Below are 16,425 nucleotides of genomic sequence, written 5' to 3'. Positions count from 1 at the left end.
TCATGACTGGACGTGGCAGAAGTGCAGAGCTTAAATCTGTTCCGTTCATTGTGAGATCATTAGTTTTGTCTATCACTTGCTGCTTTATATTGTTTGGCATGAAGGTAGTCCTGTTGCTAGCTTCATCAGGTTTACACTTCATTTTTAGGTATGTCTGGTGCTGCTCTTGGCATATTTACCTGCACTCCATTGAACTAAGGTTGATAGCCTGGCTTGTTGATAGTGGTTCAGCGGGGTATATGCTGGGCAATTATAGATTGTGCTGGAGTACAATTCTGCTACTGAGGGGGCCCCACAGCATCTCATGGATGCCAGTTTTCAGTTGCTAGGTCTGTTTGAAGTCTCTACCATTTAGCACAGTGAAAGTGACACGCAGTACGATGGAGAGTATTCTCAATGTGAAGGCGGGGCTACTTCTCCACGAGGACTGTGGTGCTCACTCTCATACTATCATGGACAGATGTATCTGCAGCTGGCGGACTGGTAAGGATGAAGTCAAGTATGTTTCTCCCTCCTCTTGGTTCTGTCACCACTTGGTGCTGCTGAGCAACCTTTGGTGTAGACATTGAAATTCCCCAGAGTATTTTGTGTCATTGCCACCTCTGGCTGTCCTTCAAAGTATTGCTCAACACGAAGAAGTGCTGATTCATCAAAGGAGGGAGAAGGTGGTAATCAGCAGGAGGTTTCCTTGCCAAATCTTAACCTGATGCCACAAGATTTCATGATGTTCATAATTGATGTTGGAGACTCCCAGGGCAACTGTCTTCCGACTGTTTGCTGTGCCACCACCTCTGCTGGGTTGGTCCAGCTGATGGGAGAGAATGTATCCAGGGATGGTAATTATGGTGTCTGGGGCATTGTAAGATATAATTGCATGAGATGACGGTCAGGCTATTGCTTGACTAGTCTGTCAGATAGCTCTCCCAATTTTGACACTAGCCCCCAGATATTAGTAAGGAGGAATTTTCTGGGACAACAGGGCTGTTTCTATTGTTGTTTCCAGTGCCTAGGTTGATGCCCGGTGGTTGGTCTGATTTCATTTATTTAAGACTTTTGAAGTTATTGTTACAATTAAGTGGCTTCCTGGGCCATTTCAGAGAGCATTTGAGAGTCAACCACATTGCTGTGCGTCTGGAGTCACATATAGGAAAGATTAGTTAAAGTTGACAGATTGGCTTCCCTGAAGGACATTAGTGAAGCAATTGGGGTTTTCCTGACAATCGACACTTGAATCAATAGATTCCAGATATTTTTATTAAATTTAAATTTCACAAATTTCACCATCTGCTGTGGTCGGGTTCGAACCTGGGTCCCAAGACATTTAATTGAGTTTCTGCATTAATAGTCTAGCAACAACATTACACGGACATTACTTCACCATATTATAGATTCAAATTTAATATTCTGCAGAAGAACCATTTTCTAATGTTCTTTAGAAAAGGGAATCTGTCATCCTCACCTGCCGTGGCCTTCTTTTGACTCCTGATCCACAGTTATGTGGTTGACTCTTAACTGCTTTCTGAATTGGCCCTGACAAGCCACACAGGTCAAGGGGTGATAAATGCTGGCTCGGCCACTGATGGCCACATCCCATGAGCAAATATTACCATTAACTTTTTTTTAAAAAAAGTCACTATGTAGGTGGTGAGTAGCAAAGCATTATGGGAGAAGAAAGATTAAGTTGATTGACATTTGACTGAAAGCTGCTCTTGAGGATGGCAATTACAGTTTCAGATTCCTGATACACTAAGACCACATTTGGAGATGAGGACAACTGTGGAGATATGATTATCCACACATCAACTGTGGAGGCATCTGTATTTGTGCACATTAAACCAGTGGTGGGAGAGCTAAACTATCATATGTGGAGCTGAGTAATGACTGGACAAAAATCTATGTTGGATGTCAAAAGTTGTAAGAGGAAAGACAAGTTTGACAGGCTGGTGGCTCACCCAGACAGAGTACTTGTACATAAATGGACACAGTAAGAGAGATGAAACAAGCACTGAAGGCAGAAATTCATCTTAAAGCGCATATATTCTTGCCATACTATTGGAGCATTAACCTGCTTCATAATCTGGTTGTACCTCAAATATAGAATATGATGGATAAATCTTCGAGGAGAAAGTGAGGGCTGCAGATGCTGGAGATCAGAGCTGAAAATGTGTGCTGGAATTGGGAATATGGGATGGCGTTTTTACAGGGGGCAGGGTGGGACTATGGGATTGCGGAGACCGGCCGCCTACTTGCGGAACGTTTCAGAGAACACCTCTGGGACACCCGGACCAACCAACCCAACCACCCCATAGCCCAACACTTTAACTCCCCCTCCCACTCCACCAAGGACATGCAGGTCCTTGGACTCCTCCATCACCAGACCATGGCAACACAACGGTTGGAGGAAGAGCGCCTCATCTTCTGCCTGGGAGCCCTCCAACCACAAGGGATGAACTCCGGTTTCTCCAGTTTCCTCATTTCCCCTCCCCCCACCTTATCTCAGTAAATCCCTCGAACTCAGCACCGCCTTCCTAACCTGCAATCTTCTTCCTGACTCTCCGCCCCCACCCCACTCCGGCCTATCACCCTCACCTTGACCTCCCTCCACCTATCGCATTTCCAACGCCCCTCCCCCAAGTCCCTCCTCCCTACCTTTTATCTTAGCCTGCTGGACACACTTTCCTCATTCCTGAAGAAGGGCTTATGCCCGAAACGTCGATTCTCCTGTTCCTTGGATCCTGCCTGACCTGCTGCGCTTTTCCAGCAACACATTTTCAGCTATGATGATAAGTACCTAGAGACACTTAACATTGTGAAAGGTACTATACAAATGCAAGCAGTCATTACTAATGGTAGGTCAGTCTCTTGAGCCTACTCACTGGGGAAGAAACCTACTGCACAATCCACCATTCTTGCCATTTGTAAGCCATTTGATACTCGTATTATTATCTGCAAGAAGATTCATTCTTTACACCCTGAATCTTGTGACTAATCTATGACAATCCTTCTGTAAGACGAATATTGGTAAAATATTTGTAGGACTTTCCGAAAATGGCAATTTATCAATACCTAGAGTTTGGAAGACACTCTCAAGTCTGACATTTCATTGGAAATATATTCTAACCAGACAATCTCATATTATGCCAAGAATGATTTCCTGACAGTATAGTCACAACATCATGTAACTACTTGTTTTACTTGTTGGGACCATTCTTGAGCTATCACCTTTTTAGGGTTACATCAGTAGCAAGCAATGAAAGGTTTTCTCCTGTTCAGCATGTAGGGCAATGACCCAGCCTGGGAAAGCAATGAACGTGTAGGCATTACTTAGTATTACATGACATCCTTTACATGTGATTAAATGTATCTCAAATACAGTAGGTAGTATGTTGGCACTATCTCATTAGTCTGTTTGATTTGGGTGAACTGTTAAGAAAATGTAGTGTCACTAGTGCATTGTAGGATACAGTCATGAAGTACAATAGCATTCATGCCAGAAAGTCTCACTTAGTGCTAACACTGCAGTGGCAATATGGAGTGATTGAATCAATGTCAGAGTGGATCAGCTTGGAACTGATGCTAGCAATCTCATTTTCAACTCAATTTAAATCCCACGGTTTACATTGGTGCCAAGCCATTTCACATTTATGTCAACACTAATTTCATGAGGTTTGATTTCAGAGTTAAAAATTCTGTGCATCTTGCTCAGAAACGACTGCGTTTCACAAACAACCATACAGAACAATCAGCAATCATAAATCACATTTATCATGATGAATAATTTGGTGCTATGGCATGCAATTATGGCCCAAGAAATCTTAAATTATTTATCTTGTGGATTCACTTTATTCCACTCTGTTAAAGCTGTTGTTTCAATATTGTATGCATTTTTCAAGATAAAATAGTCATAAAAATAAACTGAGTCTCCATATTTCTTCATGATGTTTAAGGCTACTGTTGCAAAATATCTCTAGATTGTGTTTGGTATAAAGGCTATTGATGATAAGAGACATCAGTGAAATGTGGTGACTTTAGATGTATTGGAATTGATGCTTTTTGCAGAGTGCGCACAGTTAAAAGGCATAAGGAATTTTTAAAAAATCTTAAAAATCGTTATTTGAGTGGGTTGTACACCTCTTATCAAACTCATGCTATTCCTTTTCTGCAGACATTAGTTTGCAGCAGTTGCTTTCTGATGCCTTGTGCAAATGGCTATTACTCATGTGTGAAGCTCGAAGATGAGTTACCAGCAGGCTATCTAACTGTGAAGAAAATCACATATCCAGTTGAGATCAGTGTATGTAAATTGCAAGTAGAAACCAGCCAATTTTTCCTTTCACAAATCTGAATATGCTGTATCCAATTAAATCGCACTGGTTTGTTATCTTTGAACCAAGGGGTGAGGCTGAGAAGTTATCTGATCTGTATTAACTTCAAATGACCAATTAATTGGCATATGCTCAACAGCATGATAGCCATTTCATATTTCACAGTTTACGATATCACAAGAAAACTAGTGGGCTATGAAATAACGTTATAATATTTATTTTTGGCTTGATGTTGGTTTATGAATCATATGGAGAATTTCAGTCAATGTTTTGAAATGTTTCATTTGTTCCAAGTTGCAAATATGATAAAGCTATAAGTAATCTTAAGCATACTTTTGGAACTGGATTTGTTTAGAAGCTAGGTTATGTTACTGTGCTTTCGTACAATAATGTCCTGATGTGGCAGGTGAACTGTGCAGAACTTCACAGTAGTTTTTATGGAATTTTACCATCTTGTTACTGAGAACAAAATCATGGAAGAATTCTCAGAAAGATTGACAAAATGGTTTTCAAATTGAGCTGCAGTAAATAATTAAGGTAAAAAACTGAATTTGAACATGTCAGATGATTGAGTTATTTAACGTTTCAAGAAGATCCAATGCTCAGTGCTGTCCTCTGCTGTTAGGTATTCCTAGTTGATATCATAATAATAGTACAGTTGACAACAAAGTTTAGATCAGAGTGGTGCTGGAAAAGCACAGCAGGTAAGGCAGCATCCGAGGAGCAGAAAAATCGACGCTTAGGAAGGGGAGTAATAGTCAGAATTCGACTTCTGAATGACCTGACTGAAAAGACACTTGTATGGATTTCAGTGAAGCTTGGATTGAACTCTCTGCAGGGCTCCACAGGTGAATAGTCTGCCCACAATTATGCATAGATCATTGGAATAGAGGGTCTTAAAGAAGACATAATGAAATATTTAGGAATAACATATGTTTTTAGTAGATGAATAGCGAAACTTTCTTTCCACTACTTGGTAAGAAAGTAGGGAAGAGTTAAAACTAGAGACTAAAACTGAAAGAACGACAGAATTTATATATTTTTAGAATTTGTGTTTCTCTATTTGGTCTCCATTTCTCAGCCATATCTAGCTGCCTTTTGAGAACGTGACTGTGATGCATTTACTAATTTAAAGGTATGTGCTCAGTGCTTTTAAAGATGGGCCTTAGAATCTTGACCCATTATTGATAAAGTATTCAGAGTGACTATGTTATTCAAAAGGAACTTTGCATCTGAAAATTATGAAGGTTTTTGAAGAAAATGGAAAATTTTCATCAGTTTAAGAGCCAACATAATAAATTCATGAGCAAAGTTACTTTTTGTTCTGTAATTTTTTATTTCTTTACTCAGTATTTTGACATCTTGACTAATGTTTCTTTTTCTCATTGTTTTAGCGGAGCCATTGCCTTTAATGGACTTGTGCAGAAGATCCATTCGCCTTTCTCTTGGCAAGGAACGGCTGCATGAAATAGAGACCCTACCCATGCCTGTTTCTCTGAAGAATTATTTGCAGTACCAGTGATGAATAAACTTGGACTAAGCTGGAAAGTCAATGCAATGGAAAGCTGTAGTTTACATCTTCTTTTGATCTGTGGAGGATTCACAGTTGTTTGAAATATCATATGACTTACAAATAGACAATGCTTAGATAGGAATTAGAGGAGAACCTGTCATATGAATTAAGAGGATTATTTGCAACCAGTGTTAAAGGTATTCCTATTTTAGCAGTAAAGCAGTATCTCATTATGAAATCTTCATAATCCAAGAAACCGCTTTATATACATTTGTAATTTTAGCGTGTTGTCCCTACAAAGTCTACATTGTTCAAATACAGCCTGTAATGTTCAGCAGGTTGTAGCTTGAGGACAATGCCTTGTAATTGTTTAGTACTTTTTCCTGTTTGAAACTGAATGTGCAAGTGGAAGAAATTCTTGATGCCGGTAATCAGCCTGTGGGGCTGTTACGGTAGTTTTTAAATACAGAGGTATTGGCTTGTATATTCATACTGTGCTATAAATCTTTAGCATGAATGTCATATTAGACTGATTGAGATCTGGCTCATAACAAATGAAGAAAAAAATATATGCCTCGAAGCCGGTATGCACGAGCTTCTACTTATTGCAAACTTTCCTGTGAAGTTCTGCATGAATTAAAAAAAAACTACTGAGAGATCACATAATATTCACTCATACAAAGCTTAAGTCACTTTTTATTTTGAACAAGGTCTTGCAAGAAACAGTTTTACGCCATTCAGCTGAAAGATTTTGTTCACCTCAATGTACTAGTATGTGTGTGGAATAGTTTTATCTGTGCAGAGAATGTATTATAATTCTGTTCCATACCAGGCCCTTCACTGGTGGACTGCAGACATTTTCACTTCTGCATAGGTCAGATCATTTTAAGATGCTGCTTAATTTTCTGTTTTAAATTTACCAATGTATTTAGTTTTTAAACTGGAAATTGTTGCAGTTGCAGGGTGTCGAATGTAAGGATGGTGCTGCCTTCAGAGTTTTAAATGTGAATTAACTGAATGAAGAAGTTTCTAATAAAGTTTGCTGTCCAAATTAGGATCAATTATTTCTAATTCATGATTTGTGGATTAAGTGGGTGTACGTACAAAAACACTGCTAGCACTAAAGCAATTTAATTCAATACTGTACTGTGAATTAGTTAGCCATAAGGTTCATGGTTAAGTCAGGTCATTCTGCCCAACGTCACCCATATGCACAGGAAAACCGAGAGACACCTTTTCCCAATCCAACATCTGACTGTGTTTCTTAAATGTCTCCAAGGTTATTTCCTTTGCAACTAACCTGGGTCTTCACTACAATTATTGACCACTCTTCTTGGATTTAAACCAAGTTTTCATTATCTTAACAGCCTCACTCTCACTCTGTCAACTATTCCAGCTCTGCAATCACCACTATTCTCCATTTCATCTGATACTAGTCTCATCTATATCCCTTTGTTCCCTATCATTTACAATTGTGTTTAGCTGTCTAAGTCTTACACTGTGGAATATGTTCTCTAAATCCAATAAATGGCTCTTTCTTATGCAAAGGAAGATGATCAGTGAATAAACAAAAGTTATTCTCCTTACTCTAAATATAATAAATAGTTCCTAAAGTTACAGAATGTAGATCAGCCTGGCCAAATGGAAAATAATGTCTGTGGTATGTAGGAAGTCATGGATGTACCATGACATCTAGGTGAAACAGCTGCAGGAAGTGTCATTGGTTGCTCTGGGCTTTCACTCCAGTTGTTGCTCATGTGCCAATGCTGTCTACCTATGAAAAAGGGAACTATATGGATAGCACAATTACAAAGGTGGTCACACAATAGATTAGGATGGTGCAAGCAGTCTAAGACAGCCAGGCAGGTAGCGCGGGAGTTCTGAGTCTATCCTGCTTCATTTCCATTTTGGAAATGAGTGAGGGTGACGGTTCGTCAGAGAAGTGCTGCCAGAGTCAGGTCTATGGTGACTCAGCTTTCCAGGAGGGGACAAAGAATAGAAAAGCAGTAGTGACAAAGGCATCCTTGATCAGGGAATAAACCAGATGTTGTCTGTAGCAATAAGTGGGATTGCAGGATGGTGTGGTGTTGAATTAACAGCAAGACCACCTCGGGGACGATGAACTGCCAAAGTTCAGAGTCCACATTGGTACTGGAAAAGTAGGTAGGAAGAGGAATGAGATCCTGAAAGCAGATTTTACAAAGTTAGGAAGGAATTTTAAAAACAGAACTGGAAAAACAGTAATCTTAAGACTACTCACAATGCTACATGTTAGTGAGTATAGGACTAGGAAGATTGATTAGGCATGTAACGTGAGAATTAGTGTTGGGGACAAGCCACCACGAATGAGGCATTGCGACCAGTTTTCAGGCAAGTGGGATCTGTCCACCTTAACAAGCGAATACCCTCCCAGGGAAACTTGCTAATGCTGTTGGAGAAAGCTTTTAGACTCTATTAGTAGGGCGTTATGAACCAGAGGAGTAGCTCAAATCAGAAGAAAGTAAATCCAGTATCTGGAAATAAAGGTGGCAAGTAAAATTAGAAGGCAGATGAAATAAAGATAAACATAACTAAGCTTGGAAAGGAATGATACCAAAATGACACAGTCAACGGCAATCTTTCTGAATGAATATTTTCACTAAGGTAGATAATATACAGGCACAGATGGAGATAAATATGAGTGATATAATTGCCATAAGGGAAACACGACTGAGGCTGGCTGAATATCTGGCATTTAGGATTGGCAAGCAAAAAACGAAAAGGAATTAGTATTACACTGATAACATGGGATGGGATCCACACATTGCTAAATTAGGATCTCTGATCCAAAGAACGAAATATGGAATCTGTTTTTAGTGGAGCGAAGAAACAGCAATGGGTAACAAACATTTGGTAGGAGTTGCTCCCAGGCCATGAGACGGGTGCAGTGTAGGCATGGTATTAAAGAGCAGATTAGAGAAGCACATAGCATGGGTAGTATAATAATGGGTAGCTTCAATCTGGATTTCGACCAGTTAAAGCTAATGAGCACTAATGTTGTGGAGCATGAGTTTGTGTGTTAGAGATGGTAACTAAGAACAATATATTATAAAATGAACTCTAGAACAGGCTATTTTAGTATTTAATATTATGTCATGAGAAAGAGCTAACTTGTTGCAAATTAATATTTTGGGATGAGTGACCATAATATTACCTAATTTGGAAGTAAGGTAGTTCAATCTGAAGCAAGGGTGTTAAATCTGAAGCAAGGGTGTTAAATCTGAATAACTGAAATTGTGAAGGTGAGAAGGACAAATAAGCTTAGAATGTTTGGAAAAATACACAGGCAATGGGTAGTTTTTAAAGAATTATTACACATTTTTTCAGTTAAGCATTTTTTCAGGGCATAAAATATAAACAAAAATCAGTCAACTGCTGCTAACAAAAGTATTGTAGAAGATGAAAATAAGAGCTATTAAGTTGCCAGAAATTATAGTAATCTTGAAGGTTGGAAGAGTTTTAGAATAAGGCAAAAGTGGACCAAGAAACTAAAAAAAGGACAGGACAACATGAATATAAATGAGTAAAAATGCATACAAGTATGTAAAAAGGAAAGGTTTAGCTAAGATGTGTGTTGATTATAGGTAGAGTCAGGAGAAATTATAATGGGAAATAAAAAAGGTAAAGTAGTCATATCAAACACTGCTCTCTCAGACACATCACTAGTGGTGGTTTAACCTAAGGGTCTTCACATCGTAGACGAGGGGAGAGGTTGAGAAGAAGACTTTTCCATGGTAACCTCACCTCATTCAGGAATTGAACCCACGCTGTTGGTGTCACTCTGCACTGCTGACTAGCCAATTGAACTTACCAATAGAAATGGCAGAGAAGTTAAATGTTCACTTCATGTCTGTCTTTGCTAAAAGAAGCAAGAGCTCTCAAGAATTAGATATCGAAAGATAATGAGGAATTGAAGGAAATCAGTATCTGTAAGAACATGGTTTTTAGAGAAATTAATGGGGCTGAATGTTGATAAGTACAGGGGACCTGATATTCTACATCCATGAATGTTGAAGAAGATTTGAAGATGATGAATACATTGCTGATTATCATTCAAAATTCTATAGATCCTGGAATAGTTTTGGTAGAGTCAAAGGTAGGAAATATCATCCTAATATTTAAGAAGAGAGAAAACGGGAACTACAAACCTCTTAACCTCTTATCAATAGTCAGAAAGGTTCTAGAATCAATTATAAAGACCGACAAATGATCTTATTAAGCATATTCAGCATGGATTTGCAAGTGGCAAATAGTGTTAGGTGAACCTCAAGGTTTTTTAAGGATATAACTAACAGGATAGTATTATTTGATTTTAAGGCATTTGATAAAGTTCTCACAAGAGGAAAGTAAAAGCACACAGGAAGGAGCTAGTAAATTGGCAAGAATTAAGGATTGCCTAACAGAAAACAGAAGTAGAGATAAATGGGTCCTTCTAAAGTTGGCAGGCTGTGATTAGGGGAGTTCCACAATAATAGGAACGAGTAGCCATTTGGCATCTTGAGCCTGTTCCACCTTTCAATAGGATCATGGCTGATCCAACATTCCTCAAGTCCACCTTCCTGCCTTTTCCCCGTAACCCTTGATTCCCTTACTGGTCATGAATCTATCTGTCTCAGACTTAAATGTAGAAAAGCAGCACTCTGACCCCCTCACAACTCTCTGTGGCAAGGAGTTCCAAAGACACTCAACCCAGAAAGAAGAAATTCTCCTCATATCTTAAATTTGTACTCCTTTATTCCGAGTCTTTGCCTTCTGGTCCTATCTCTTCCATACTGATTAGATTAGATTACTTACAGTGTAGACACAGGCCCTTCGGCCCAACAAGTCCACACTGACCTTCCGAAGAGCAACCCACCCAGACCCATTCCCCTACATTTACCCCTTCACCTAACACTACAAGCAATTTAGCATAGCCAATTCACCTAACCAGCACATTTTTGGAATGTGGGAGGAAACCGGAGCACCCGGAGGAAACCCATGCAGACACTGGGAGAACATGCAAATTCCACACAGACAGTTGCCTGAGGTGGGAATTGAACCCTGGTTTCTGGTGCTGTGAGGCAGCAATGCTATCCACTGTGCCGCCCACTCTCACCATTTACCTGTCAAGCCTATTTGGTATTAAAAAAACTCCAATGAATGGAGCCCCAGCTTATTTAACCTTTGCTCATAAGACAATCCCTTCATACTGCAGATCATCCTAGTGAACCTTATTTGAACTGCATCTGATGAAATGATGTGGTTCCATTAAAGAGACCAAAACTAATCTCAGTAATTCAGATGTGGTCTCACCAGCACCTTGTACAGTTGCAATAAGGCTTCCCTACTCTAATAGTCCTATCTCTTCAAAATAAGAGCCAACAGAGAGTCATAGATATGTACAGCATGGAAATAGACCCTTCAGTCCAACACCTCCATGCTGACTAGATATCCTAACCCAATCTCGTCCCACCTGCCAGCACCTGGCCCATTCCTGAAGAAGGGTTTATGCCCGAAATGTCGATTCTCCTGTTCTTTGGATGCTGCCTGACCTGCTGCGCTTTTCCAGCAACACATTTTCAGCTCTGATCTCCAGCATCTGCAGTCCTCACTTTCTCCCATATCCCTCCAAACCCTTCCTATCCATGTTAAATGTTGCAATTGTACCAGCCTCCCCCACTTCCTCTGGCAGCTCATTCCCTGAGCACTGGCTGCACCTGTGTGCTAGCTTTGTGTTTCATGTACAAGTTCCCCCAAATGCCTTTATGTTGCAGTTTTCTGCAGTTTTTCTCCATTTACATAATACTGTTTTTTTGTTCTCCCTTCCAAAATGAACAATGTCACATTTTCCCACATTATACTCCATTTACTAACATTTTTCCCACTTATCTCTTCGTAAACATTTGTATCTCTCTGATAACCTGCCTTGGCCAGTTCATGAGACCCAGCTGTTCACTCTGTATCCACATTTGGATGTGGGGATCAAATATAATATTTTTAAGTTCATAGATGACACACAACTTGATGGAAATATGTGCTGTGGAGAAGATGCAAAGCAACTTCAATAGAGTTTGGACAGACTTGATGAGTAGTCAAAAATATGATAGAAGAAATGAAATTGTATGCTGATCTACATTTGTAGAAGGATTTGTGTTGAGTATTTCTTGAACGGTAAGAGAATAGCAAGTGTAAATATATGGAAACACCCTTCAGTTCAACCCCTCCATGTCCTCATTAATGAGTCACTGGAGGATGGTTTGAGGTGAGCAAATAATTAGGACTGCTGATGGGACATTGCCTTTTATTGCAAGAGTACTTAAGTGCAGGGGGAGCAAAGTCTTGCTTCAGTGGTATAAAATTTTGGATAGGTTACACCAAGAGAACTGCAATGCAATTTTGTTTCCTTTACTTTAGGTAAAATATTGTTCCCATAGAGAGATGGAATGAAGGTTCGCCCAGATTTGTTCCTGGGAATGGTATGACTGTTGTACAAAAAGAAATTGGGGAATCTGGGTGAATGTTTTTTTTAGAATCTCAACGAATGAGAGGTGATTTCATTGAAAACTACACAGTACTTAAAGGTAAGACATGGTACATACAGGTAAGTTGTTTCTCTAATTGGGAAGTCTAGAATAGATATCACAATTTCAAAACCAAGGAGAAGGCACAAGATCAAAGGAGAATACTTTGAGACAATCATGAATCTGCAATTCTGTTCCTCAGAGAGTTTTGTAATCTCAGCGATGGAATATGTCTTTAACAGAGATTGGTATTTATAAATCTGTCAATGAAGCAAAGGGATATGGAGATAATGCGGGGAAAACTGTACGATCAGCAATGTCATACTGAATGGCAGAGGAGGCTGTATGGACTGAATAGCCAACCCTTACTCTGCTGTCCTGTTTCCAAAATCCTTCCTATACTTGACTTCCCTTGCCTCCTCAAAGACCCTGCCTGACATTCACTTCTTTGACCAAGTTGTTGGTCATCCCTTCTTATGTAAGCCATTCTGATCTGCAGGATTGTCATGCTTTGACTTTTTTAAAAAATCAGGGTATTTTGTTTCTGGCTGGGTCAGCTTTTTTTGTCCATCCCGAGGTACTCTTGGAAAAAGTTATAGTGAGCTGCCTTATTGACCTGTTGCAATCCATATGGTCGAGATCCACACAATTCTGAAAGGGAGGGACAGCCAGGATTTTGACCCAATGACCCTGAAGTAATGGTAATGTATTTCCAAGTCAGGATGGCATGGAGCCTGAAGGGGAACCTGCAGGCAGTCATGTTTCTGTGCCTCTGCTGCCCTTATCCTTCTATATAGTAGTGGTCATGGGATTGGAGGGGTCTGTCTAAGGCTCTTTGGTGAATTACAGCAGTGTATCATCTTAATTCCACACCATTCAGGCCAGATGGACTGGATGTTTATGGATGAGATGCTAATTAAGTGGGTTACTTTGACCTGGATTAGAGTGGTGCTGGAAAAGCACAGCAGGTCAGACAGCATCCGAAGAGCAGGAAAATCGACGTTTTGGGCAAAAGCCCTTCATCAGGAATATAGGCAGGGTGCCTGCAGGGTGGAGAGATAAGTGAGAGGGGGAGGTCATGAGGATGGTGCTGAGCTGGAAGGTTAGAACTGGGGTGAGGTGGGGGAAGGGGAAATGAGGAAACTGGCAAAGTCCACATTGATGCCCTGGGGTTGAAGTGTTCCGAGGCGGAAGGTGAGGTGTTCTTCCTCCAGGCGTCGGGTGGTGAGGGAGCGGCGATGGAGGAGGCCCAGGACCTGCATGTCCTCAGCAGAGTGGGAGGGGGTGTTGAAATGTTCTTACCTACTTTGACCTGGATGCTGTTTAGCTGCTTGAGTGTTGCTGGAGCTGCACCCATCCTGGCAAGTTCAGAGTATTGGAGTCAAAAAGTCTGGCGCTAGAAAAACACACCCTGTCAGGCAGCATCTGAGGAGCAGGAGAGTCGACATTTCAAGCACACACTCTTCATTAGGAATTCTCCTGCTCCTCAGATGCTGTCTGACCAGCTATGCTTTCCCAGCACCACACTTTGTGACTCTGATCTCCAGCATCTGCAGTCCTCACTTTCTCCAAGTTTGGGAGTATTCCATCATATTCCTGAGTTTTGCTTTGTAGATGATGTACAGGCAGTGGGGAGTCAGGAGGTGAGTTACTTGCTGCAGTCTTTGACCTGTTGTTGTAGCCACAGTATGTATGACACATCCAGTTCAGTTTCTGGTCAACAGTGACCATCAGGATGTTGATAGGGATTCAGTTATGGCAATGCCATTGAATGTCAAGGTGTGATGGTTAGAAAGGTCAGACAGCATCTGAGGAGCAGGAGAATTCCTAATGAAGAGTGTGTGCTTGAAATGTCGACTCTCCTGCTCCTCAGATGCTGCCTGACAGGGTGTGTTTTTCTAGCGCCAGACTTTTTGACTCCAATACTCTTTGAATATGATTATTGCCTGGGACTTGTCAGATATGAATTTTATTTACCACTTTTCAGCCTGAACATGGACATTTTTCAGATCTTGCTGCATTTGGACATAGTAGCTTTGACTTTCCCAGATATGGGTTTGGATTTCCTGGGTTCTGCTTCTCTATGGCCTGAGACCACTCACTTTAAACATCCTGACAACAGCCCATTCCTATCCTGTAATTTCTGTCATTCTATTGAAACCTTTTTAAAAATCATATCAAAGCTCAAGATATGGCTTTAAAACTTTGCTACCGAGCTGTTTAAAACAATGTGCCATTTGAGCGACACTGAAGACTAGCATTTTGTAAGATATCTTGGTATGCTTTCAATTGTGCTAGAGATATGTGAAATTCAAGCACAAGCCACTTTGACCCCAGAAACTGATTCCAAATCAAAGACTCCAGTGGGGTCTATTAAAAGTGACATCAACTATGAAACCCGTCTACACTTTGGAAAGTATGCCAGTCAGGTCATTGTTTCAGATTAATATCAGTGATCTGTTGAATTATTACTCATTGGTCAGATTTCAGGCAAACACAGCTTGTCCTTCATCTACAAAGCGTAAGTCAAGTGTGATGGAATACTCTCTACTTACCTGGATATATCCAGCTCCAAGAATAGTTAAATCTCAACTATATCTAAGCCAAAAGAGCCACCTTTGGTGGCAACTGATCCATCAGGTTTGCTTTATCACTAGCATAATCTGTAGAATCTGCAAGATGCACTGTAGCAATTCACCAGGGCTTCTTCAACAGCACCTTTCAAGCCTATTAATATCTAAAAGGACAAGTGCAGACACATGGGGAAATTTCAGGTGGTGCTTTTCCTTCCAAGTTGCTCACCATCCTGAATTGGAATAAGATCTGAATGTTCATTGTCACAGAGTCAGAATTCTGGAACCTTCTCCCTAATAGCACTGTGGGTGCATACCTTCACAACAGATTCTTCAAAAGTTCAAGCTAGTAGTTCAACACTACCATCAATAAGAACAATTAGGAATGAGCAGAAAAATGTTGACCTTGTTTGTGTCACCCACGTTCCATGAATGAGTAATAAAAACTTGATTCAACTGCTATTAGTCACTGACTCAATCACAGTTCCTCTGAAGTTTTGTTTCCCCTCTACAAATGGCTTTTTCTGTGGGCAATCACATCTCACTAACTTGATTGAGTTTTTTTGAAGAAGTAACAAAGAGGATTAATGAGGGTTAAGCAGTGGACATGATCTATATGGACATCAGTATGGCAATTGACAAGGTTCCTCATGGTAGACTGGTTGGCAAGGTTAGATCATATGGAATACAGGGAGAACTAGCCTTTTGGATACAGAACTGGCTCAAAGTGGAAGGCGGTGGAGAATTGTTTTTCAGACTGGAGGCCTGTGACCAGTGGAGTGCCACAAGGATCAGTGCTAGGTCCTCTACCTTTTGTCATTTACATAACTGATTTGGATGCGAGCATAAGAGGTACAGTTAGTAAGTTTGCAGATGACACCAAAATTGGAGGTGCAGTGGACAGCGAAGAGGGTTACCTCAGATTACAATAGGATCTTGACCAGATGGGCCAATGGGCTGAGAAGTGACAGATGGAGTTTAATTCAGATAAATGTGAGGTGCTGCATTTTGGGAAAGCAAATCTTAGCAGGACTTATACACTTAATTGTAAGGTCCTAGGGAGTGTTGCTGAACAAAGAGACCTTGGAGTGCAGGTTCATAACTTCTTGAAAGTGGAGTCTCAGGTAGATAGGATAGTGAAGAAGGCATTTGGTATGCTTTCCTTTCTCGGTCAGAGCATTGAATATAGGTGTTGGGAGGTCATGTTGCAGCTGTAAGGACATTGGTTAGGCCACTTTTGGAATATTGCATGCAATTCTGGTCTCCTTCCTATCAGAAAGATGTTGTGAAACTTGAAAGCGTTCAGAAAAGATTTACAAAGATGTTGCCAGGGTTGAAGGGTTGGAGGATTTGAGCTATGGGGAGAGGCTGAATAGGCTGGGGCTATTTTCCCTGGAGCATCGAGGCTGAGAGATGACCTTATAGATGTTCATGAAATCATGAGGTGCATGGATAGGGTAAATAGACAAGGTTTA

At 40.5% G+C, this 16,425-nt stretch overlaps 1 protein-coding gene across 6 annotated transcripts in view; it reads left to right on the top strand.

Annotated features, from left to right (window-relative positions):
* Positions 1 to 6,893, top strand: part of LOC122555842 (SPRY domain-containing SOCS box protein 1-like) — a 270,118-nt gene extending 263,225 nt beyond the window's left edge. For all 6 annotated transcript variants that reach the window (XM_043702031.1, XM_043702032.1, XM_043702033.1 and 3 more), the window contains one exon: positions 5,720 to 6,893. In XM_043702031.1, coding sequence (XP_043557966.1) covers positions 5,720 to 5,847 — 128 coding nt within the window. In that variant the 3' untranslated portion in view covers positions 5,848 to 6,893. The remainder of the gene's footprint in view (positions 1 to 5,719) is intronic.
* The last annotated feature ends 9,532 nt before the right edge of the window (positions 6,894 to 16,425 follow it).

The sequence above is a fragment of the Chiloscyllium plagiosum genome, chromosome 13 (assembly GCF_004010195.1).
Source record: "Chiloscyllium plagiosum isolate BGI_BamShark_2017 chromosome 13, ASM401019v2, whole genome shotgun sequence".
Classification (NCBI taxonomy): Eukaryota; Metazoa; Chordata; class Chondrichthyes; order Orectolobiformes; family Hemiscylliidae; genus Chiloscyllium; species Chiloscyllium plagiosum.
This window is presented reverse-complemented; position numbering and strand designations above follow the sequence as displayed.